The sequence below is a fragment of the Pelmatolapia mariae genome, linkage group LG7 (assembly GCF_036321145.2).
Source record: "Pelmatolapia mariae isolate MD_Pm_ZW linkage group LG7, Pm_UMD_F_2, whole genome shotgun sequence".
Classification (NCBI taxonomy): Eukaryota; Metazoa; Chordata; class Actinopteri; order Cichliformes; family Cichlidae; genus Pelmatolapia; species Pelmatolapia mariae.
Genome location: NC_086233.1, coordinates 1,016,453 through 1,042,800, shown reverse-complemented (window position 1 = coordinate 1,042,800; position 26,348 = coordinate 1,016,453). Strand labels below are relative to the sequence as shown.

Genomic DNA, 26,348 nt, shown 5'->3' with positions numbered 1-26,348 from the left:
ACGTATCGGTATCGGTCCGATACTGACCTAAATTACTGGATCGGATATCGGCGAGAAATAAAAAAATGTAATCCGATCCATTAAATATCAAAAAAACACCTCACAAAACTTGCGACATGGAGTAACTCGGCTTGTAACCGTAGCACGTCGGAGCATCACGTGATAGAGCGGCTGTGTGTATTTGTAGCCTCGCTAGCAAACCAGCATTTCATCTCCGAGGAAGTGATCCCAGAGAGAAGTAAAGCAAGTGTGTAAGTTCATCTCTGAATGTTCGTAAAGCATTCCCACGTTAAGCTTAACAACCGATATATTTAGCGACTGTCTCTCTCTCTCTCTCCCTCTCCTGCCGCTACTTCATGAAACTGCTTAATGATCAGCTGATCGGCTTTTCTGTCGCGAGTCCGTCTCTCTTCTTTGTTTTTGGCCCACTTTGCACCAGAAAGAGGAAACCAGCGGCTGAACAACAGCAGCACGTTTAAGCTTGATAAGCTGTTGTTAGAATTTATTTAATATTACTTTCTAGACCAGGATCCTTTTCTACGCAGCTGACGGCTGGTAACTGTGCAGGGGCGGATCTAGCAAAGTTTAGCCAGGGGGGCCGATAGGGCATTAACAGGGAAAGGGGGCACAAAGACATACTTATCTTTCTTATTCTCATTTAAAATGTCTCGCTGTTAATAAATAATTATCTGAATCTTACACCCAAAGTTTTAATCTGATGTAAAATGTATAGAAGTCCATTACTGTATATAGTAACTGTTAAGTCTAATATACCCTAGTAAGCTATAGTACTTTTTCCTTTGGGAAGATACCATCTGTGCAGTTTGCAATTCTGTTGAAGAAAGATATTGAATCTATTTAATTATTCTTGAAAAATAATTTAATTCTGTGCATTTTTTTCACACTGCATCAAATAAAAGTTGATTACTTCGATTAAGCATCATGAGGTGGAGGGTGGGGGGTGGTTCCCTATTTTTTTTTTGCTGGGAGTTTGCAACCCTATTTGTTAGTTTGCTTAATATTTCTGCTAAGTACTCTTTAAAATACCAGAATAGGGAGGATGGAGTAGGTTTAAGTTTATTAGATTGATCAGTGTTGCTGAACTATGAAATATTTTGGGTGCAGTGTATTTTTTACATACAGGTATAACAGAATAGCTTTAGTGTTGTTGTTTATTTAAACTTGAGTATAAACTTATACAAAATGCAGCAAGATATTAAAAAACAGTTTTATTGATTAAAAAACACACTATATCGGATTCATATCGGTATCGGCAGATATCCAAATTTATGATATCGGTATCGGTATCGGACATAAAAAAGTGGTATCGTGCCATCTCTAGTAATTATACAACCTTCCTCTCACAAAGCAGTATCGCGGTGCTTTATCCAACATCCAAAAACAAAAAAAAATGGCCGTCAAAGCAGCTGACAGTCTTCCCCCTGCTCAGCCAGCTCACAGCCAGAACCTTTAATAACTTTAGCGCTGCACAGATTATGAACGAAGGACTGGAGACTGGACCGAGGCATAAACGTGTGCGCTGAGCTCACTGTTATGGAGTTGCTGAGCTGCTTGACTCTCTGTTCCAGCTGCTCTCGCTCCAGTTTCAGCTCCGAGCTCCACTTCATCAGCTTCTGCTTCTCCTCTTCTTTAGCTGCAAGACAAAACGGGAGAGTCGGTCAGAGCTCGCCAGTCCCGGCAGACGTGAGACACGAGAAGAGCAAAAGCTGCCGTCACCTTCTTTGTAAGCGATGTAGGAATGAACGATAGCCAGGGTGCCGGGCCAGGGAATGGCTTCTTCTTTCTTCAGGATCTGGAGAGAGAAGCTGGGAGTTTTCACAGAGGCGCAAGCTCGGAAAAGAGTTCAGGAAGACAAATTTAGCCGCCACCCTGCGGTGGGGCCGATACGGGGACGAGCAATGGGGTGGATGGATGTGAGATGCAGATATTTACACAATGAATGAGACAGAAGCACAAAAGAACAATACTGCATCACGTTTCTGCTTACAAAGGATCGAACAGGCCTAAAGTTCAGGCCAGCGTGGCAGAAGGCCCGCCGGAAGCACATTTCACAGTCTGGACTGCAGTACCCCCTTCCCCCTGACTCAGGATCAGTCTGCTGCGGTTACCTGATCTTGGCATTTTGGACAGATCCACATGCCTTTAGGAATGGTTTTCAGGGGTGGATCCAGGCAGTCCAGGTGATAAACACGAGAACACGTGTCGCACATGAGCAACTGGCCACTGCGTCTGCACACAGTGCAGAAGTCCTCATGGATGTCTCCCTGTGAGGAAGAATTGGACCAATCAGTTTCCCCACCAACCATCAGCGGAGAGGCAAGGCGGGGGCGCCGTGATCTGGTTTAGTTTACAGTCTGGGCTTGTTCTAATGACATGGTGTGTTGTGTTAATCGACTGAGCCCACACAGGGGAGTTAGAATGTGCTCTGCAGTAGAGTTATCAATGACGCTACAGGACTCTGTTCACTTTGTAAGGCTGAGTCAAAGTAAAATCAAGTGATGAGTGCGGATGAGTGTCATGGAGACGACAAACTAATGGAGGAGTGCAAATGGTGACAGAGCTACTGGGCCAAAAGGACCGTGTGTGACGGGGCGTCCAACCCTCTGAGCTGTCCGTCTCCCCCATCGTTACTTACATCCCCAGAGCTGGGGCTGGGCAGGGGGAGGGGATGGACGGGGCTGGAGGGGGAGGTCGGGGTGAGGCTGACCAGGTCCGGGACGCTGCTGTATTTGGGTGGACGACCTGGGTGAAATGAGACAGACGACAAAGACGGAAAACAAAGAAAAAAAGAAAGATGGAGAGGGGGGAGAAAACAAAAACAAACAGTCTGTATGACATACCTTGGAAAGGGAGTCTTCGTTGGCTAGCATGAGTCAGGGTGAGAGAGGAAGAGGAGGAAGAGGAGGAGTCAGAAGCACAGACAGCAGGGTTAGTGCTCCGAGCGAGCTGACGCCAAGCTCTAGTACAAAGCTGCCCGTGGACTCGTGTCAGAAGTCAACACCCCGGTGGCCGACCTCACGTTCCCACCTCGCCTTTTTGTCTTTCGACTTCCGGGCCTCTCGGCACGAGGAGGCCCAAATGGAGTGGCTCAGACTGTCGCCGCTTAAAAGTCATAAAACGGCTTAATACGGGTATGAGATGCATGGACCCGACAGGCACGCCGTGGGTTGGGCGCTCCGTCGGGCCGACCTGCGAGCCCGTTACTGGCTTAACAAAGACCCGAAGTTAAAAGACAAACAGGAAGAGATGAATAAGAGAGCGGCTGCAGCGAGGTGGAAACCCGAAGCCGGCGTTTGGAGGGCGAAGGAACAGTCGAACATCAGTGCAGACACTGACGCAGACTTCTTCCGCCTCTTTCGGGGCGTGTTAAAATCTGACACCACGAGTTGCGCGTGAGGTTAGCGTCTAGCATTACGACGTCTGCAGCTCGACTGTCGGAAAGTGTGATGTTATCGAATCAGAAACACCGTTAGTCGTGTTACCAGCGGCGTGGCTCCCAGCAAACAAACATCATGGGCGTTAACTGGGAGTCAGGGTGTTCCTACAATTCCCAGAATGCATTTCAGCTCTTCCCAGAGAAAACAGAGGGTCTAACCGGATTCATCCTCCTTCATCGGAGGCTCCACAGCTCTGATCACCAAGCTCGGCATCGTTTCAGAGGGTACATCTGTGTCTGCGTTTAGTCTGTGAATGAAACCTGACATCATCGGCACTAAATGACACAACACGCGGGCGCGTTTCAGCCCGTTTGAAGCTTCAGAGCCTCGAGGACAAGCGAGCATGAATCCGGCTTTAGACGGAAACCCGACTGAAGCGACAGAGACAGGAAGCAGAAGCAGGAGAGAAGTTTCACAGCACGTTATTAGCACCGAGCATCAGATCAGACACTAATCTACTGTTTCTACTCTTCTTCCACTCAGTGAAGCACACACACACACACACACACACACACACACACACACACACACACACACACACACACTCTTCTCTCCAGCTCTGCCACGACTCTCAGCTGATTATTGTCTCTACTGTAGCTCTGCCTGATTCTATTGTCATGCATCGTTCAGTCTCTACTGGTTTCTACTGTCATTTCTATCATCTTTGTTCTGTTTTTCATACGGACCTCTCTTCCTGGTCCCCTGGTGAAGAGGGCTGTTCAGGTAACTCACTGCACTCTTTTTCCTCTGAAACAAAAGAGAAAAACATCGTTAAGTCGCTCAGCAGGCAAAATATTGGTGAAAACTACTTTAATCAACCTTCGAGCTCATTAAAAAAAATGTTTGGTTTTATTCTATTACTGCAGAAAAATAACCCAAACTCGTAAACATGTCATCGTACTTTGCTTGACTCTAAATTCACAAACTTAAACGGGAGTCTGGCACGTACCTCGGGTTCAAACACGGCGCCGCTGTACACCGGGTTGGCCGTCGTTCTCCTCTTACGCTCCTGTCTTTTGCTCTGAATTTCTGCAAATAAAAACACATCAGCGTTTCCTGCAGATGTTTGCTCACGCAGCAGCTTCACGACACCGAGACTGAAACCATCGCTCACCTTCCAGGTGGTCGTGTGTTACCAGGCCTAAGGACACCATGAAGGCCAGTTTCTAAAGGAGACACAGCAGGTGAATCATCACGCTGGCAGGTTTGGTACAACAACAAAGTTGTGCGGTACACAAGCGGCACCAGCAAAACGTGCTCCAAGCATCAAAGTAAACATCTGCAGGAGAACGTCCTGACACATAAATCCATCTTTTTAAAATGATACATTTTCAAATGAGATGCAAAATGAAAGTATTTTATATCGATGTAGTAAAGCAGCCATGCCTCTTTTCTCCCTCTCAAACCCCACCCAGGCACACAATGAAGCCCCACCCACTCTCTCCTGTCTTCCTTCTCTCTCCCCAACTGTTCCCAGCAGATGGCCCCGCCCCTCCCTGAGCCTGGTTCTGTTGGAGGTTTCTTCCTGTTAAAAGGGAGTTTTTCCTTCCCACTGTCACCATCTGTTTGCTCATAGGGGGTCATATGATTGGTGGGTTTCTCTGGGTTATTTTAGGGTCTAATAATATAAAACACCTTGAGGCGACTGCTGTATAAATAAAACTGAGGGGGTTTTGGTAAACAGCTTTTTCTGGGGTTTTTTGGATCATTGGGAACATCGTGCGCCTTTATCTCCTTTCATAACATCAGCTTGTGTGTGTACGTTTGAACTACATTATAATAACAATAAGTTTTAATAACAATAACATTTACTTTAAGATATTAATATCTAGAATTTGCAGGTGAAACGTGTGACAACAGAGAAACGGTTCAGTGAATTGTGCTAGAAAATACACGACTTGTGTGTCCCTCTGTGGGTCATACCTCTGGGTTCTCCTCTTTCTTGAGGGGCCTGGGAGGAGGAGACACAGGAGGGGTTGAGGAGGAGGAGGAGGACGGGAGGCTGACGACGGCGTGCTGCTCTGTTCCTCCCGGTTTAACAGTCTGCTGAGAGAAGACGAGACGAAGACGGTGAGCTTAAGTCACAGAAGAGCGACGACACTCGGGAGAACATTCCTTTATATTTTCATTATTTTTATTTTCTGTTTTTCATTGAAGAAAGAAGCACAGGCCTCCACACGGCCTCCTTCAATAACACGAACCAATGTGACACAGCGCCATCGTTCAAAGACCCGAGGGTCGAACAGGCGTCCAACTCCAGTGAGAACCCATCAGCTGCAAACACGGGACCTTCAGAGGGTGTGACAGTAAGACACGAGCAGACGACACCCCGCACGCAGCTCTGCAGCGCTGACTAATCATCAATTCTAACATACTAACGATACCCAAACGAGCTGTGAGCGTCCAGCTGCCCGATGCTCCAGCTGGAGAGCAGGTACGTTTCCTCTGATCACCGCTGTCGGGAAAGCAGCGCAGAGATTTAACTAGGGCTGGGACAATGCGTCGACGTAATCGATTACGTCGACGTAAAAAAATCTGCGTCGATGCGTCGTCACTTTCAAAAAAAGACATGGCGGCAGCGAGTGAGGCAGTCGCAGTCGACTTAAACCACTCCACCCGAACACGCAGTTCTACAGTATGGGGATATTTTAACCGAAAAGGAAGTGATTCAGTCATTTGCCGGCTTTGTAAGGTGGAAATGGCCTATCATATAAAAGCACGACGGCTATGCACCAGCACCTCAAACGACGGCATCCAGGAGCAGCTTCTGAAAAGGACAAACCACCGTAAGTTTTCAACTTTTTTACTAACGCTGGTTTTTACCCGTTAATTCATCCAGACACCCCCCCATGTAGACGTACACTCACTCATAGACACAGAGATAAATACCCAACCTCCGTAAATGCAAAACTAATTTAAGCTGCTCAGCAGTAACATATAGCAGCTGCTGTTTAGTTGTTTTGGGGTTTTTGTGGCCCATGCTGGCAAAATGAGTCGGAATGCGCGCAAGCTTATTATGAGAATCGGCGAACACTATTACAACATTGTTAAAGTGCTTGCAAAAGCAAAAGGACAACGAACTCTTGATTTGTCAAGTTTAATGTCTTTCATCCTATTTGAACGTTGTTTTTATACGTAATGCTTCTCCAGCTTCATCTTATAGGTCAAAGTTATGCCATCTAATGACCAGAGAGCAGTGCACCAGTAAAGGTGCCATCAGCTATGGCTGTTTAAACGTTATTTTTGGACGTTATTTTTTGCAGCCATCACGATGACTCCATATCATATGTTCAACATTGGTGATTATCATTAATCTCTTACTGTTATGCTATGAAAGCACATGGCATAACAGTAAGGCACATACATGGTTTATATTTTTATTTTTATATATATGAGATAGATATATAACAACCAGATCCTTATCAAATTATTTTGATATTATGCTTTCCATATAATTATTTTGTAATTATTCGAATTCATCTGTGTGCTGTGTGTGATTTATGATTTCAGTAACAAACAGAAAAGTCTGGAGGACTACTCTCAGAGAAGAAGTACACCATGCACCCCCCAGGAGGCGGCTGTACTTACCGAGAGCGTCTTATCTATGATTTTAAAAGACATGAGACCACTTGCTGTGGTTGAGGGTGAGGAATTCAAAGAAATGCTGACCACTTTCCAACCAGGTTACACTCTGCCGTCTAGGCATCATTTTACAAGCATGATGGAGAGAAAGTAAGAAACTTCAGTGGAGAAACTAAGGAATGAACTAAAAAAGGCCACATCCAAAATCTCCCTTACCACTGATGCTTGGACAAGTCTGGTCACAGAGTCCTACTTAGGGGTAACTTGTCATTTCATTAATGACAATTGGGATCTTCTCTCCTTCAATTTAGCAACACTGCCAGTTGAAGAGCACCACACTGCAGAAAACCTTGCCTCCTTGGTGGAGAAGGTGGCAGAAAAATTCCACATTTCCTTGCATAATGTCCTGCCATTGTGCATGATAATGCAAGTAACATAGTTGCAGCTCTCCACATCCTGAAAGAGAAGTTTGGAGTGGTGTCCTATCGGTGTGCCGGGCATACACTGCACCTGGTTGTAAACCATGCACTGAAAGACCCCAAGATTGATAAGGCACTATCAGCTGCACGGGGCTTTGTAAAGCACATCAGGAAAAGTGAGCCAGCTAGCACCAAACTTAAGCAGAAGCAAAAACAGATGGGTACAGCTGAGCATAAACTAATCCAGGATGTCACTGTCAGATGGAACAGTTCATACTACATGATTGAACGTCTGTTGGAACAGAGATGGCCAGTGGTTGTGACGCTTTCAGATCCAGAATTCACACAGCGTGGGAAACAGTACCTGGATCTGAAAAGTGATCAGTGGATTCTTCTGGATGAATTGAAGGAGGTGCTCAAGCCTTATGAGCAAGCCACTAATGTTCTTAGTGGACAGTCTTATGTCACAGTCTCTGTTCTTCCCCCCCTGCTGAAAGGTCTCCTGAAATCCACCCAAAACAAATCATTTGATTCTGCTGCAGTGAACTCTTTCCAGAACTGTGCAGAAGAGGAAATCTTGTATAGGTGGCAGCCAGAAGTATCTGCATTTCAAGCAGATGGAAAAAATGTGTCACTCATTGCTGCTGCCCTCGATCCACGTTTTCGTAAACTGAAATTCCTTTCTCCAGAAGATGCTCTGAAACTGCAAGTAAGAGTACAGAGGGAGGCACTTGATCTCAAAAGGGAGCAGAGATCACAGTTACAGCAGGAACATGTGGGACAGGAAGCCTCAGCGAGTCCCCCGACGAAGAAGAGGTCTGTGTTGGACACTTTGTTGGGTACAGATTCTGAGGAGGAAGATCGTAATGAAAACACTGACCAGGGTGGGGATGGAGAAAATGAGGCGGTGAGGAAAGAAGCACTGTTGTATTTTGGGGAAGCCCCTATTCCAAGGGATAATGACCCCCTTACATGGTGGAAGAATAATGCAACAAGATTCCCCACACTGGCTACTTTAGCCAAATCATATCTGGCTGTACCTGCCACATCAACACCATCTGAAAGGCTTTTTTCAGTTGCTGGAAACATTGTCACCAAAAAAAGGGCAAGCCTGACTGCTGAGCATGTAGAAATGCTAACATTCCTCCACTCCAATGCATAACTACTTCATGTGATGTGATTGAACACACACACAGAAATAGGAGAGAAGGCAGCAAAATGGATATTTTGTTAACGAAGAGCACTTTTTTTGCAGAGAGCAAAGTGAATGTTACGTTTTATTTGTTCAAAGATACCATTGCTGCTATTTATTTGAAATGTTTTGTTAACTTTTCCTTAATTTCATATATGTTTGCACATTTCATTTCTTGTTAAATGCTATCTCTATTGTATTGATTGTACGACCTCTACAACTTTATTTTGCAATTTTTTTTATTAGGTCTTCAAATGAAGAAATTTGTGTTTTTCATTGATATACATAAATTAGTAAATGTGAAATTGCTATACAAGTCAAATAATGGGGAAATAATCGATAATCAAATCAAATCGAAATCGAATCAGATTGAAAAATTAATCGTTAGATTTGATTAGGAAAATAGTCGTTTTGCCCAGCCCTAGATTTAACCGTCACAGCAGCAGAATTTAAATGTGCGGGCCAGATCCACGAGTAAAAGTAGATTCTTAGTGAGCTTCTCCTCGTCTATACAGACACCAGCTTTATAAATCACTTCAGTACTTTTAGAGGGAAAAACAGACCCTGCTGAAGTCTGAGAGGCCTGTTTGTTTCAGTGCTGTAGTTACCTGAATCGCCACAGGGGGGTGCTATACTGGCACACAACCCTAACCTGTAAATGAACTAAAACTGATATCTAACCTTTCAGCGCTGGACACAGACCTTTACAGTGTGTCGGAGGAGCAGCGGCACACGAGCGCCACCTTTAAATCTTTAAGGTCATCGCCTTATTGTTCTAACATCAGAACTACAAAACTATCCAAAGGTTTCTGAAAGTAAAAAGTAAGATCTAAGACCACGATTAAAATATTTCAGATTCTGCTGTGCTAAACAGTGCAGTACTAACGCAGTACTGACACAGTACTAGCGCAGTACCTTACCTTGGGCTCAGTGGTCAGGCTGCTGATCTGGATCGGCTGGACCGCAGTCTGAGTGGGGACGGGGGTGGGCAGGGGCACCTGGGCGGGGCTGGCGAGGCGGGTGGGTGCAGCGGAGACTGGCGTGGTGATGACGATGCCCGTCAGCGGGGCGGCACCGGTCTTGCTGCAGGGCTGGCCGTTGACGATGCGGACCTGGTGGATGGGCGCCGACGACGACAGCGAGGACGAGAGCTTGGTGGCCAACATGACGGGCCGCTGCAGCAACTGGGGGGCCGCCATCATGGGTGGGGGAGGGGCCGGCGCGATAGGGACATTGGTGGGCGTGGCCAGCTTTGGCCGGACCTGATGACGACACACAGCCAATCACAAATCGGCACAAAAATGACCTGATACTGCCAGGTAACGCCACTGTGGAGCTCTACCTCAGCCTGACTGAGCCTACCTTTACTACTAGTACTACTACTACTATTACTAGTACTACTACTGCAGAGTAATGTTACAAACATTAGTTCATTTATTTTATGTATTAAATCAAAAAAGACAGATACACCCCATCATACGTTGAGTAAAGCAGTGCCAGCTCTGCTACCACACAAGCCCCGCCTCCAAAGTCCCAGTCTTTAACCACACCTACAGCTCACTCTCAGGGAATAAGGTGAGCCCTTCAGAGTGAGACAGGGGGAGGGGCTTCAGAGTGAGACCGGGGGTGGGGCTTCAGAGGTACAGGCACTGCAAAGCTTTAATATGTTTTATAAAGCATTTTGTCATTAAACTCTAACAGTATAAGATACACTGTACACATGTAACACTGTACTGGCAGGACAGAAAGGACACGTGTCGTTTAGACTTATTAAAAATGTAAAAATACATTAGATAAAAAAATAAAAACGTATTTTCTCCAAAATCACCAATAAGGTAAAACGTGATTGGTGGAGGGAAAAAAAACAAAACGTAATATTGTTAACAATATTTAATTGTTTTATAAGCCCAACCCTTCAAACTTCATACAGAAGTACTCGAGTATTTGTTCTGAGCTAACAGACAGACGTTGCTCCTGGTAGGACGACTTCTGAGGCCTAACTCTGATGTTTTGCGGCCCGAGCTCCCGGTGGCGTTACTCAGCACAAACACCGCCCACGTTCCTCCAGTGGAAGGGTTAAAACACACCGACAGCCAGAAACACAAAAATACCAAGAAGCTGCAGGAAACAAGCTCTGACCAAAGAAAGGTAAAAGACACTGGTACACAGGCAGGAAACCTCCAAAAACACCTGCTCACAGGTCAGTCGGGAAATTAAAAGAAGCACAACGAGAGGAGAAGTGATGAGTAAGAGGCAGCACACAGAAAACAATGTTTTAGTGCCACGGAGCAAGGCATGAGCGTTTGCTTCGGCGCGCTCCCGCCCTCTGCTGGAGAGTGAGCACGCCACGTCGGGTGGGCCACACACACTGATCTGAGGGGGTTAGGGTTCGGAGGCGGGTCTCACAGTGACGCACCTGTGGCTGAAAGGCGGGTCGAGGCGTCAGTCTAGGAGGCGGGACAAACTGAGGAACTTTGATTGGCTGGGCGGCGGCGGCGGCGGCCTGCACCTGAGACAAAACCACAGCAGATTGTGGATCTGTGCTGCTGACATCTGACCGACACGTCTGCTGCGCTCGGTTCAGGACGCGTCGCCAAGCGTTGACAGCAGAGCGTGGGAGTAAGTAACTCTGAGAACACGCGGGCTTTAAACCAGGTAGATCACACACCTGTGGGCTCTGCTGAGGGAGCAGGATGGAGAACTGGCACAGAGCAGCTGCTTTTGCACCGCAGGAACGAGGAACCCTCCAGGGACCAAAATCGGTCCGGTGCTGTTCGCCAGTAAAACGCTCATAAACTTCGGGGTTGGGTACAAACCCAGATCTACTTTTTAGAGCTCATGGAGTCATGCTCTATCCAAGCACCATACTGTAAACATACCTATACTCTTATTGGCTAAATGTTTCTCAAAAACTATAACAAAGTATCAATGTTCCTCTGGATGTAGCGACGTCGCTACATCCAGAGGAACATTGATACTTTGTAACATCCAGGTGTTTTGTGTCAGCGAGCTGTCGAGTCTTTTCCTTGAAAAGATTCCTGGGAGGAAAAGTTCAGAGTCCTTCAGATGGAACACTGAACCGTGTGCAGAACACTGTGACCTCTGTCAGTTCCTGCATCCAAAGCAGAGACCAACACTTGAAGCAAACCGGACCCTCCCCTGCTCTGAAACCTGAAACACGAGCCTCACCTCCAAGTTTGAACTCTGTTCGTGTCAGTGCTGTTCAATAGCTGCGGTCGTTTCTGTCTTCTGTGCAGTATTTTAATCACGGTGGTTAGCAGACCTCAGGTGGTCGTGCTGTTACATCCTGTCCACGCTGCTAAAACAAGTGTATGTTTAAAGGTAAGACAAAGCTGCATTAGTGTTTCAGAGAACGACGGCTGCAGAACAATTTAAAAACGACCTGCTGTGTTACGATTCGTCATTTCGATCGCTCCGTTTCCGACTTTTAAGCTTTTTTCCCTTTGCTCTGCTCTTCTTCACCTGACATGTTTTTAAAGATGGCCCTCGCTGTGATCAGTTTACCCCATCAGCATTGAGGCCCGCCCAGGAAGTACCTACCCACGCCCAGAGGTGATACTTTGTTGTGTCTGGCGGCCCAGGAACGGGCACAGAGATGTTCCCGCGGTGGAAAACCACCTGGAAAACCCTCGGTCGTGTCGTGACGTGTTCTTTTCGCGATCATGCGCCTCTGTGAGGGGAACTGACCCCCAGAGGGAGATGCTAGCAGGCCACCACTGCCGCCACAGCCCGCTCGAGCGTTTTCAGAGAAACAGAGTCGCGTGAGAGCGCACGCAGGCGGGTCAGCAGGCGGCGGTCTGAAGCGTCTCCTGAGCTCGAACAGATCGCACCGACAGCACACTTACCACCATGGCGTTCTTGGACACCAGTCGCATGGGCTCCGAGCTCTGATTGGTCAGCTTGCCGGCCACCTGGAGGTTGATGGGGGCGTTCTGCGAGTCGGGTTTGGTGATAGCTGTGGTTACCATAGCGACGGTGGGCGGGCGCTGCGGCAGGACGGTGCCGGGGGCAGCTTTCAGCACCAGCGTCTTCGTGGTGAGGACCGGCGTCACTGTCAGCGTCTGCGGAGGGAGAATTTAACCCACGACACATTTAAAGACAGTCAGATTTTAAGTCATCCTGTAAACGGCGCGTGGGCTTTCATACCTGCTGCAGCGCTCCAGGTATCTGCTGGCTCTGCAGTGGGTTGGCCGGCTTGATGTCTCCTCCTCCTGGAGGAGTTTGGACCTGCAGCTGCAGCTTGGCCTCCGGCTCCTGCTTCACCAGCAGCTCCTTCCTCAGCTGCTCCACCACCTTTTTCTGCAGGCGAGAGCACAGGATATTATCCCTGCAGCAGGCGTCACTTCTCCATTCAAAAAAGCTTTATTGAAACAAAGTACGGAACAAACGATATAACGGGGGGGGAGTCATAAAAAAGTGTGTTTTTTAACTGGTGATTGTTCATGTGATCATTTAATTTAGAAAAGTTACTGTACAAATAAGTACAAATAAGTACACAAGCATCTCTGCATGGCTGAGGAGGAGGGGGAGGGGGGAGGGGCAAAAAAGAAATAAGTGAAAGAAGCAAAAAGAATGAAAAGCAGAAGAAGAAAGGGGTGGAGCTCAGGAGGTCACGCACACACTGACGACTGAATTCTCAGTCGGAGGATAAAGCCCATCTGTTGCTTAGCAACAGTCGACTCAGAAGCAGGAACTTAATGGAGTGAAACACAATGAGGACGCCGCGAGAGAGAAAGCAGAGAAACACAAAGGAGGAGGAGGAAAGTGGCGGTGCTGCTTTCAGAGAACTGTTTGACCTTCTGCCAATAACGTGCAGCACTTCAACTGCTGCCGCCGCCACCGCCGCACAGGGATGTTTAATCTCGCAGGACTTCTGCTTTCACAGGTCCGATTCTAAAAACACACACTTCCTGTTTAACTCAGTCTTCCTCGGCCTGCGACTCGGGAGGTTCAGGCGTGATGACGTCAGCGCGTGACGGTGAGGTGCACGCTCTAAAAAAAGGTCAAGGGTCACGCACTTTTTCCCAGCACATCTGAATGAAAGAAAAAGTGCAATAAAAAATCTCAAATCGCTCCTTTTCCCCAGAATCAAAGAGATTCGGCCATGAGAGCAGCTGCACGGCTGCCAGTTTAATTACAAGAAGAAGAAGAAGCAGGAGGAGGAAATCACCTACATTTCTTCTTTTGAACTTCCTTCAGACTGTTACTCTGCCTAACTCTGAGCCCACCCCTCACGCTCCTGCTCATATTCCCACTGAGGCAGTTTATCATCAGGTGGGAGCTGAGCTCAGCGCGAGACTAATCTGCCGACTCTCTGAAACCAACTTTAGTCATCTGTGGTTACGCAAGATGCCCGCCTGCACAAATACGCGCACGGCTTTCTGTTTCCCCACAATAATCTGAGCTAATCCCGACTCCAACATCATCTCAGCACACTTCAGTCTGCACAAACTCTTATCCAACAACGTCTTCTTTAATTCTGCACGATGTCGAAGCAGCGAGCACAAAGTGTTTCACACGCAGAACAAACACAGCGAGAAACACGCAGGGAGCAGATAAAAATAGGAGGCACAATGAAAGCGTTCAAAAATAACAGAAGACAAAGAGACTACAGACGTGACGTAACACTCAGATGTTCATCTGATCCATATATCACAGGGACTATTATGAACGCCAGACACCAAACAATCACAAAGCCATAGAGAAAGACCCCAAACACACAGAGTCAAACAACAGCCACGAGGAAGAAACGAACGACCACCCAAACCCATGAAAGAGACCCAACCCAGTCAGAAACTGACAATGATGCAAAACAAACACTCAAAGACACAAACGTGCACCGCTGTCTCCGTCACTGCTGGCTGTTCTGTGTCGTTCATTAATAATGTTTGATATCAGAATGATGTAAGCTCATGAGGTGAGACTGTGCCACTGCCCTGAGCGTTTCACTCCTACAGCTGAACTTTAGCGTCTGTGAAGCTGAAGCGCTCCGAGCTCACGTTTCTTTGTTTGAAACGACAGCTCGGTGAACTCACCCTCTAATATCACAGAAGGTCACGCTTTAAACGAGCCCGCGGACACGAGCTCGTTAGCACAAAGCTAAATCGCATACCTGCTTCTCGCTGAGCGCTGTGATCTTTGCTTGAAGTTCGTGGAGCTGCTTCTTCAGATCTGCGTTCTAACAAAAAACAAATGCCATGAAAAAAACGTCTGAAAAGTTTGAAGCTTCAGAGGTGCTGATAAGAAATAAGAGCTTGGACCTTACCTGAGGGTCCTGCTTCATCTGAGCAACCAGTTTCTGCAGAAAGAAGAGAGAGCCAGTAAGAAAACACAGATCACGCTGACACCTGCTGTTCATCACAGGGAACTGCACCCGAAACAGAGCCGCGCTCGCTCTGAAGGACTCGCATCCTTTGATAAGGATCATATATAAACTAAATAAACAAATGAAAACAGATAAAAAAGACCCCACCTGACCCTGATTTCTTTTTTTCCCGTTTTACCATCACACTATGAACATTTTCAGCTTTTTCATCACTTCATTTAGTACAGCAGACATCCATGTGACATTTTCAGGGTGAAAAACATATTTAGGCTCCATTAAAACACAACCCACTGCAGGTCTCACAGTCTGCAGACTGAATGTGGGTTTAACCCCTACTCCCCTACTAGAGTTTCACTTTATTTTACTGGTATTATAATGTACTTATATGTACCTCCACATGTCAGCTACACTAGGAGGTAACAGGTCAGGTTTTCCCAGGAAACAAAGAAATAATTAGACTGTAGATGAATTTAAGCGATGCGTAACTTCAGGTAGTTATTATAGTAATATTAGTATATTATTAGTACTGTGTTATTTCTTGTTTATCTTGTGGAAAAAACAATATTTCTAGCGCCTACACTGTAAGCATGCTGCAGGTGGAGACGGGTGGTTTACTCCGCCCAAAAAGTGCGACTGTGCTCTGACGTTACGATGTTACTGTTTCACATTTATGGTGGTAAAGAAAGGACTGACTGAACATCAACATAATGAATATTAAATAACAATGAATCCACTTTATAATCTGCTTACATGAACTTACGATGTAACATGTGGAAACATTGTTTTTCCTGTGAAACTACTTAAACTCACAGTATAATTATTCCTTAGCCTCCTGAGTCGATCCTTATGTATTTGTAGTAAAGGAAGCAGGCTGTGTTATGGAGTGTTACTCAGTGTCCTGCCTCAGTGCGTTCATGCAGACGCTGAACTTTGAAAAAGAAGAGCGAGCGGCCAAGACGGGAAACAGCTGAGCCCACAGCATACCTGATGGATCTGGATCTCCACCTTCAGGGCCTCCTGTAACGTCTGTAATTCCATCATGGATCCAGTCAGTCTGCCAGCCGATCGATCAGCCTGCGCGCACACACACACACACAGAAAGGTGAGACGCTGGTGTTTCAGGGCTACACTTACCACACCTGTGTGTGTGTGAGCTCTCACCTGAACACTGTCTCCAGTAGGAAAACCATCCAACTGAAGCATTAAAGTGGTGCTGCAGAGGAAACGAGGCACACAGATGACTACAGGGCAGGTAACCTCACCTGAAGCTGTTCATTACACACAAACAGGCTCCGAGCTTCATCGCGCCCAAACATCAAACACTTCATTCACATCAGCATTAATGAGCCTCACACTCCAGCATAACAGCACTCACCACCTGGCTGTGGGACCGGACTCCACCCCTCTGTGCTGCCCTGTAACAAACAGTAAACGCACACGTTACAAGCCCAGTGTGTTTAGGAGACTTTAAATAAAAGACGTCTTTATTCTAACAACGATCACACCAACAGTCGGAACCGGGACCGAGTCGGTCCTGAGCCAGCACAACTCAGCAGGTGTGCAGCGGCACACACCTTCAAAATAAAACACACGTTTGTGGACTTGATTTATACGTCCTCACCTTTCTACACCTGCTAATGTTTCCTGTGAATGTTCGCTGTTCAAGTTTTAAGATGATTCTTTTTATTATTTGACAGTTTGTTTTTCTTTGCGCCACAAAACTATCACTTTCACATGTGAGCCAAACCTGATCAGGTCACACTGCCCACAGTGATTCAGAGGTCATGTGACACACCTATCTTTGGTACAAATGCATTCAAATCAAAGAGGAGTTTTGAGTAGAAACGTATTAAAAACGAGCCCTGTGCAGTACTCGCTCCTGTTTCTCTGCTGGAGAGGAAACAAAAAGAAGAAACCGACACATTTTTCCTCAAAAACACAAAGAAAATCATTCAGAGAAGATCATCATCATAATAATGTGTTGCATCACCAGCCTGTTAGCTCATCCCTGCCCCTGCAGCGCCCCCTGCTGTGTGGATGCCAACATTTACATGTCTTTGCATCAGTGAGACAAAAAACATCCTCTAAACTAAAAACACCAGAAACAGGAACTAACATAAGGGTCAGGGCCCTTCAAAGTGTCGCCAGAAATACACCCAGGGTCCTGAGATGATTTATTATTTATGACGAATCCACGGAAGCAGTTAATCAAGGAAAAACATCCGCATCATGTCTCTGAATGCTGTTTGGGATTAACGTGAGCAACACATCAGGAAAAAGTACTCAGGAGTACAAAGAAATGGAAATACTCGAGTACTTCACACCCCAGCCTGTAACCTGCAGACAAATGAAGTACCGAAGTACTCATAAAAACTGTAAAAGCTACCAAAATAAAGTGCATAAAACATAAAAACTGCTTCATTTTTACATTTTTGAAGTTTAATTAGAATAAAAAGAAAAGAAAGAAGTACTTTCACTGTAAGTACACACAAGTACTATAGCCTCCAGCTTGTGCCTCAAAGTACTCTGAGTGATTGTTGGGTATTTTGTAAGCTTAATTAGTACTACATAATCCTCTGAAGCATAGTATCAAGTAGTGAAAAATAAGTAGTAAAGTACCTCAAAACTGCACTGATGATGGTAGTAGTACTACTATGTGAGAAAAACTATTCAAGTACTTCCTGTTTTCAAATCCTCCGATTTATGGTTGAAAGACTGAAAGCTGAAACTAGTGCAGTAAAAAGTACTTTTACCTCTAAAATGTACAGGAGTACACTAGAGAAAATACTCCAAGTACCTCAAACTGTCGTTACACGTGTCGTAAATGTACTACAACACAGCCTGTGACCCGGGAACGGAGTACTGCGATTTAATGTTTACTACTTCAAAAGTTTAAAAACAACGAAGTAACTGCAGTAATAATGCAGTAAAAAGTACAACATTTAATGTAGTACAGAGTATTAGTAAAATCAGATTTAAATACTCATCGATGTCGTCGTTCATCAAGTACTTTCCACAGCACCATGAAACATGGAGAAGTACTTAAAAATGTAGTATTCAGATAAGCTGAGTGCAGTAAAAAGTACTTTTAAAACAATAAACAGAGTATTTTAGCTTCCTGTACTGAGTTTCAGGCTGTGGCGTGGAGTACTTTTTCTTAGTAGTACTTTGATTTCCTGTGTTGTACTTTAAAAACTGTAATTACACAAAAACTGTGCAGTGAAACAAAAAGTACTTTGACTTTCCTTCAAGTTTAACAAACTCCATTAATACTACGAAGTACTGCATTAGTACATACTACATGTAAACTCATTCAGAGGGAAAAAGTACCATAACTATAGTACTTAACTATTTTGAAGTACATATTATTATTAACCTAGAGAAAAATACTACGTCATTACTGTAAAGCACAGATTGACTGCGAGCCGTGTACTCGGATCCTTTTTTCCAAGTACATAAACATATAAACTAAATACATGTAGTACTACTGTATCGAGCGTACTTTAAGTGGCTCGCAGTACTCCGGTTTGTTGTTTTTAAAAGTACACGATTTAACCACTAGACCCGTTTTCCAAGTACCTTAATACTACACAAGATGCAGTAATGCCGTATTACTAATTTAGTAGAAAGTACTTCAAGTCCAAAACTCAACACCTGAGTCATGAAGTACTGTGATTTTCTGTGCTGTAGTTTAAAGTTTTACTCTGATTTGTGTCTAAAACATTCAGGTGAATGTACTTCCTACTGGAGTAAAGTATCTCTATGCAGTATTAGTATTCGAGGAATCTACTTTTCAAGTACTTGAAAACTAAAAACAGGGGAAAGTACTCCATTATACAACTGTCACTGAAAAGCTTTAGTAGTACTAAGAGAATAAAACTGAAGTACTTCCAGTTTCTGAGCAGCTCAAACACGTATTTAAGTTCAGTAGTATTCTGTTAAAAGTACTTTAAACACAGCCTGAAACCTGAGACAAAGGGACTCAAAGTACTTTTGTACTGTGTATTTTGTAAGTACCTGCAGTAACAAAACTCTTGTAGAACACAAGAACAGAGTAACAAAAATACTAATACTCAAGTACATCTGCTTTATGAGTACATAAAAAACTATTAAAACTGCAGTATTCAGTAGTAAAAAGTTTCCCTTTGAAATGCAGCCTAGAGCAGTACATGTACAGTACCTCAAACCTTAGTTAGAAGTAGTAGTACTGTAGTACTAATTAGTAAAAAAGACTTACTTCCATCTTATAGTTCAAGTACAGTACAAGTACACAAGAAGACAAACAAACACCAAAGTACTCCATGGTCCAGGTCATTCAAAAATGTACTTATACATTGTAGTACTGCATTACAAAGTACTTTAAACTGCAGTCTATAACATGGGACAAGTACTTTGCTTTACTAATGAATCCACCACTTCGCTTAGTACACGCTTAAGGTACCAGAATTGTAAATAGTACTGTAGTTCCATTTTACAAATACCTTAAACTTGATAAAAACTGCAACAAATGTATTTTAGTACTACAAACTACAGCCTGATCCTACGATAAGTACTCCCAGTTACTCTTTTCTATTCAAAAAGTTTGATTTGTACAGTACTTTTACTCTTTAAATCTTGTGGAGTACAAATTTGAAGTACTAGAAAATGTAATCATTAACTTTTATTATCCAAGTACCCAGAAATAGTACTTGTAATTTACTGGTAAAAACAACTTTATACTGCAGCCTGAAACAAAGTACTCTGACTGTATTTAAAAACCTTGATTACTGCAGTACTTCCCTCTGAAATTTACTTCAGGATGAAAATAAGGATTTTTGTGTACTTCAACTATCAAAATACTTACAAACTGTACTTAGTAGTACTTTATTACTAGTTCATAAAAGCTACTTTGTACTGTAGTCTGAAATGTGAAACAAAGTACTCTGATTTACTGTAGTACATTGTTAAAAAGCTTCATTAGTACACACTTGAATATTTCTACTATCTACATACTTTAAAACTGCACTTAGATATAGCAGTACACATTAAAAAGTACTTTAAAGAGCACCGTGTACCTGTGTTGTACAAGTTTCATTACTGCAGTATGTCCCTCTGAGGTGTAGTACAATAGTAAGAGGAAACACAGTTTCCAAGTCCAAAACTATACTACTGCATTACTAATTATTAAAAAAAAGTACTTTGAATTAGATCCTACTGAAGTACTTTGTTTAAAAAAAGCTTCATTACTGCAGTACTTCCGTCTGAAATTTACTAGAGTGAAAATAAAAATATTTGTGTACTTTCACTTTCAAAGTACTTTAAACTGCACTTCGTAGAGCTGCATAACTAATGAATAAAGTAGTACTTTACTAGTCTGGAATATGAAACAAAGTACTCTGATTTACTGTAGTACACTGTTAAGGCTTCATTAGTACACACGGAGTGAAAACAGAAATACTTGAATACTTCTATTAACCGAGTACTTTAAACAGCCCTTACTGACAGTAGTAGTGCATTACTTATTAATAAAAAAGTAACTGTTACATCCTGAAACAAAGTACTGTGACTCACTGTTTGGTGTTTTTAGTTAGTACGCGTCTAAATTTACTGCAGGACAGATTTAAAGCAACAGAAAGCAGAAATACTCGAGTACTTCTATCCCGCCCCGAGGTACAGTAGTACAGCATAAGCGATGAGTAAAAGTACTTTGTGCTCCAGCTTGCAGTGCGAGCTGGGGGCCCTGAGTACTGGAACCTGTAGTGTTGGGGTGGGGGGTCCCGGTCCACCTGAGAAGCGTCCATACGTGCAGCACCTGAGCGGAGGTGCTCGGCGGCTGTTAGCGGGCTGTGGAGGCCGCCGGTTAATTGGAGTAATTGCTCCCCGGGTGGGACGCCAAGTTGTCGGGATAAACTTCCCCGAGCAGCCCCGCGTGCCTCCGCAGAGGGCCCGAAAAGGGAAGAAATGAAGCTAAAATGGAGGGTTTCAAGATGAAAGCCGCCAAGTGCTTCTTCTTCTGCTGCTGCGGGAGTTCAAACACTGAAAAGTGGGTTTTTGTTTCGGGCAGACAAATTAATGTTTTATAACCGTGTTATTAAGCCTCTGCGGCCCTGTGGACGCTCGGTCCCCCCTCGGAGAGCCCCCCGGCCGCCTGTTTGGGGGAACCGTCGCGGTTTACGGGCTGTTTTTCGGTGTTTCGGTGTGAAAAAAACCGTCCGACATTGCTCCGTCTGAGGCTGAGAACAAGTGGATAACGTTAGCCGTAGCCGCTAATGCTAACCATCCTGTTAGCCGCGCGGAGCTAACGCAGCCAGCAGCCACGCTGATAACAACTTCCATCAAAGATAAAAAACACGGCGGCCGAGGGGCGGCAGGGGCCGGCGGCACGGCTCGAATCGGGCTCCAACAGTCCCGAAAGACGCCATCTTTTTACAAGAGTCAAGAAAAAAAGCCCTGACAGCGAGCAGGCGTCGGTGGGTCCAAGTTATATCGGCCCCTTGTCCTCCAGAATATCAACTCCTAGAATAAGAAACAGAGCAGCTAAACACACAGAAACACACGGGAACACAGCGGACACACACCGGCCGACAGCCCCGCACACCTGCATGCAAACAGCCGCAGACACTCGACCACGGGCGGCCGCAGGAGACGCGTAAAGTTTGACAGCAGGGAAAATTAAAGTTATGAAATTAAAAAGCCCAATGTGCACTTACTCAGCAGCAGTCCTCCTCTGGATTAATTAAATATATATGTGTGTAAGAAGCCGATCCGCGGTGAAACAGAGGCGCACACACAGCCCGGCCGCCTCCTCCCCGCGGGGCTGGACCCAGCTGTCGTGTTTCGGGGTGACTTTTAGTGGAAATTGTGTAAAAAGAGAGAAACTGAAGCTACAAAACAAGAAGAACTCTTCTTCAATCTCATTCAGCTCAGCCTCAGCACATCACAGATCCCTGCGCCGCGGAGCTGGACGAAGGGGCACAAAAACTCCTCGCGGCTCCGGCGGGAGCTCGCTTATCCGCCGGGGAGCGGTCGATGTCGGTCCTTATGGCCGTTAAAGTTCGTTAAATCGGGCCGATGAGCGAGCCGAGGCGCGGGGGGGATGTGTTCGGGAAGCGGACTACTTTTTGTGTCGGTGCGGCGAATTTATTTCACTTTGCCTAAGGAACGGCGGTGCTGCGACTCCCATTGCCTAGGGAAAAAACCCGGATGTAAACTCAGTGAAACTCTATGGAGAGAAAGTCACACACACACACACACCGTGAAACTCGGCGGCGGAGCGGAGCACTTTGTTGTGTTGTTGTGTTACCGACCAGCTCCGCGCAGCACGCCGCCCTTCAGCCTCCACGTTCGGCTGCTCGCTGCTAGACCCGCCGGACTGTTGCACTTTGTGGAGGAAAAGGAGGAGGAGGAGGCCTCTTTTCTCCTGCTTCCAGAGAAACGAATAAATAACTCCGTGGAGGAATGTGACCACAGAATAAACTCACAGAAGCCAAACGGGAAACAAATCTGAGGTGCTTCTTCATTTTATGATGTCGTCATGCACAGTTATTGTTCAGGCTTTCATATTTTCCTGCCCTTGGCCTCAGCTGTTAAAGCCCCTTTTTGTAATTACCCCACAAAGTGTAATTAAAGCTTTCAGCAGCAGGGGGCAGAGTTTCATCAGTGGCTGGGTAATGTCTGAGTAAAATGTTACAGGGGCTCTATGTGACCTTAGAAAGCACCCGTAGCTGTTATAGGTCTGTTATAGGTCTTAGCCTGGTAGCAATAAGTTGTTATTACACACAGAAAACTTCCAGCACGGTCTCACGCTAGCTCGTGAAACAAACACAGCTTATAATCTGTTCGCTCGTGTTCCTCGTTTTTTCTTTCTTTCTCCTTCACGTGTTTGTAGTCTGTGTGAATCTGCAGTTTCCACACAGAGATTAACAACATCTAAATCATCTGTCCGGGTTCATGAGGGACACTGACGGTAGGTGACTGTGAGGCAGACGAAGATCTGAGAGGTCAGCAATCCCAGAAAAGTGCTGGACAGGTGTACCCATGACTGATGATGACCGAAAGGAGGGACACAGACACATGTGGAGACTGCATAGGTGAGGAGGGAAGAAAGAGAGGAAACAGGAAGTGAAAAAAGGAAACATGAGGGTGATAAATGAAGACGGGGCGACACAAAAAGTGAAACAAGCCTGGCCTCTGCACCGTCAGCCCCGAGTGACCCCAGGAGCCAGGTGTCGGAGACCCATTTGATCCTGGGGGCGGGACTTGTGGCCTCACAGGTCCACCACCCACAGGAAGTGGTCCATCACCAAAACTGAGGCGCCTATTGCATTTCTATATTTGATGTGTGTTCCTGGTTTGAGACGGGGCCAGTTTGATATTTGTGTTCAGGGTCGTTACAGCCAACTGTCACCTTACTTTAGAGAGATGGCTCGATTAATAGACTGATTGATCTATTGATAGACTGATAGAAAAGCAGCTGTCGCCGTCTCACAGCTGGAGGCCGGAGGACTCGGAGTTCTGCTGTTTTCTGTATTCCAAACTCGTCTGAAACGATCCCAAGTAAAGCTGCAGCCTCAATGTGTTTCTATTGTTTCTACTTTTAGCTCTGTAAGTGGATGCATTGACTGAAAAACAGCCACTAGAGGGGGATGTGACACAGTCAAACACATCAGACTGTTCCTGACTTCCTGCTCGTCTGCTGGGGTCCAAACACCGACCCGTGGACCAGAAAAGGCCCTCCAGCACAGTATCAGTTTCTATTTCCCTAGAATATGAAAGTCTTTTTTTCTCTCATGTCTGATGAGCATTATCTCAAGGTTTTAATGAAGTTTTATTACCAGGATGTTTACTCTTTGTTTTGTTCTGCTCGGTTTATTTCTCTTTAATGTTTGCTAAATTTTGGCTCATCTGTTTCCTGTGAGGATATTATTTCATAATCGTGGTAGAAAGTCATCCATGTTTCTTCAGTCAGGGCTTTTCACATCATACTCTCTGTGTTTCTCAGTAAACATACTTCCTGGGTGCAGGAACTGGCTGTCTCACATTTTCCTCTGCAGCAGCGGCGCAGCAGCCCCACCTGCTGGTCACGCAGGGTGAAGCACCTGTGAACTGTTTAGTCTGACCTCCATCACTCATTTTCATCTATCTATCAAAAACAGGCATGTATAGGAAATGATTATTGTACACACACACACACACAGCAGTCAGATTTTTTTTATGTAACCTTTATTTATACAGGAAGGGTTAGATGTGTTTCTGACAAACATATTAAAGTTACAACAATAACAAGACATAAAAATAAATCATAAAATGCAAAACTGGTCTGTTTTGAAGTTTTCTCTAAAAGTATTTACACACAGGAGAACAAAACCTCTGTTCATGTTCAAGGAGCAGCGCCCTCTAGTGGTGGAACAGCTGGTTGAAAAAAGTCTATATATTTAAACATCTTTATCACGTGTTGTTTTTTTCTGTAGTGCTGACTAACCTACCTGCTCTGTGTGAAAAAGTCATTACCCCCCCATGAAATCACACATTCACTGTGATTAACCTCTTTTTTTTCTGTTTCAGACCTGCTGATTATAAATCAGTTAAACAGAAGCTGTGTGACAAAGTGAAGCAGGCTGAAGGATGTTAAACAGCAGCACAGCACATCTCACCATGATTGCACTTCATTTGTGAACAGCAGAGACCAGGCAGCTGCCTTTGCTGCTAAAACCATGTGCAGGAAAACATGAAACCCTGGAGCAGTCGGACTGTAAAACATAAAACTGTGACGCTCCGTTTAACACGTGCAGGTATTTTTCTGGAAAACATCATCAGGCCTGCGTGCACAGGTGAGGAAGCAGGGACGTAACTCAGGTGTTCTGCACTTTATTTCCATTTCATATCAAACAGCAGGTATCCTCACTAACTCTACTTTATTCTGAAGGCTTGGAAACGACTGAGAAGCTGCTCTTTTGCGTCCTCGCCACCTCTCCAGCCTCAGCCAGATTTAATCCTTCACTCCTTAAAACTGGAAGAATTTCACTTTGCAACACGAGTCTGAATTAGGACTCACGTTCATTATGCTAAAAGTTTGTATCCTGGATCACGTGCAGTAGAATAAATAAAAGTCAGATGAAGTAGGGTGGAGGTCAGGGTGGATGGGACTGTGACTTGAACCTCGAGTAAGACTCCAGAAAACCCCACTGAGGTAAAACCACAAAGAGACTTGAACCTGTCAGGACCAAGGTGAGAACATCGCCGTGATACTCAGACGCAGACATCCAGGAAGACCTCTGTCCTCCACCGCCGACTGAGCCCGGGCCAATCAGATGGCTCGGTGCTGTGACTGACACTAACCCAATCAGAGAGCAGCAGATCCATCATCTGCTGGGTAATGACTTCCTGGCCTCATTAGATGCTGCTAACTGCATTATTGTCTCCGTGCTGTGTGTCGATTAGTTTTCCTAAGCGCCTGCTCTGCCTTGAAGAGCAGCTCTGGCTGTTTCTGCTCTCCTCAGATGAAACTTCAGATCTGAGTGTAAACGCGTTAAAAAAACCAATCGGGAGGCCGGGACACCAAGACACCAGATCTGGTTTGGATCTCTGTCAGCGTGCACACAGGTCCTCACTGGGATGTTTTCTTGGTTTCAGAGCACTTATCACACAGTTAAAAGTGTGTTCAGAGTGTGTGCCACCCATTCTTTAATAACTGTAATTATGACTGCTGAAGTAAAGAGCAAAGTAAAGCAAACTGAGCTTTTACAGAGCGAACATCATCTTCTGCTCTTTTCCTGATGACAGCAGGTTTCCATGACTGTGTGGCAGCACAATTATTTGACACTGAATCCCAGTAAATCTGCTCCCGATCAGCATCCCGTCAGACTGCTGCTTCACGCTCAGCGCTGAAACATGGAGTGAATGGTGAGCCTGCAGTTCCTCTGATGTCCACTAGAAGCTGGCTCCAAACCTGAGTCAGACTTCCATGCTAACGGCTGTGGCTGCTAGCTTTGCTTGAACTGGACCTCTGCACCGTGCTTGTGCTGTTGGAGCCTTCATGTGACCCAAGACGTGTGCTGTGAGGTCACTGTACTAACAGACCACCAAAGTGATGAAATTCTAGGATTATATTTGGATACCTGAGGAGCATGTATCTGTGTGTGTGGATGCAGACTGATGACCAAGCTTTGGCTCACAATCCAAACAGGGTTACCTGAAAATATCCGAGACGGCAGTGGGTGACATTACAGGGCTGTGACGCTCATCTCTGGGTTAGCAAAGACACTGATGAACGTTGAGGTGAGCGTTTCAAATGACCACCAATAGAAGGGAAAGAGACACAAAACAAAACAATGACCTCAAAAATGTCAGCAGAGACATAAAACGACCTCAAA

The 26,348-nt window shown here is 45.2% G+C and overlaps 1 protein-coding gene across 4 annotated transcripts in view; it reads right to left on the bottom strand.

Annotated features, from left to right (window-relative positions):
* The window catches only part of phf21ab (PHD finger protein 21Ab), a 29,109-nt gene extending 6,612 nt beyond the window's left edge, over positions 1-22,497 (bottom strand). Inside the window, exons 1-18 of one of the 4 annotated variants that reach the window (XM_063477490.1) lie at positions 21,687-22,497; positions 16,373-16,412; positions 16,159-16,210; positions 15,982-16,071; positions 14,938-14,970; positions 14,785-14,850; positions 12,819-12,971; positions 12,518-12,733; positions 11,068-11,160; positions 9,572-9,913; positions 5,382-5,504; positions 4,573-4,624; positions 4,408-4,487; positions 4,145-4,205; positions 2,862-2,884; positions 2,130-2,285; positions 1,738-1,813; positions 1,551-1,654 (exon numbers count right to left, since the gene is read on the bottom strand). In XM_063477490.1, the coding sequence (XP_063333560.1) occupies positions 1,551-1,654; positions 1,738-1,813; positions 2,130-2,285; positions 2,862-2,884; positions 4,145-4,205; positions 4,408-4,487; positions 4,573-4,624; positions 5,382-5,504; positions 9,572-9,913; positions 11,068-11,160; positions 12,518-12,733; positions 12,819-12,971; positions 14,785-14,850; positions 14,938-14,970; positions 15,982-16,071; positions 16,159-16,200 (1,710 nt within the window). In that variant the 5' untranslated portion in view covers positions 16,201-16,210; positions 16,373-16,412; positions 21,687-22,497. Of the gene's footprint in view, positions 1-1,550; positions 1,655-1,737; positions 1,814-2,129; positions 2,286-2,656; positions 2,764-2,861; positions 2,885-4,144; positions 4,206-4,407; positions 4,488-4,572; positions 4,625-5,381; positions 5,505-9,571; positions 9,914-11,067; positions 11,161-12,517; positions 12,734-12,818; positions 12,972-14,784; positions 14,851-14,937; positions 14,971-15,981; positions 16,072-16,158; positions 16,211-16,372; positions 16,413-20,682; positions 20,703-21,686 lie in introns of those variants that run through there. The other 3 variants (XM_063477489.1, XM_063477492.1, XM_063477491.1) reach the window with 3 other exon arrangements.
* Between the last annotated feature and the right edge of the window lie 3,851 nt (positions 22,498-26,348).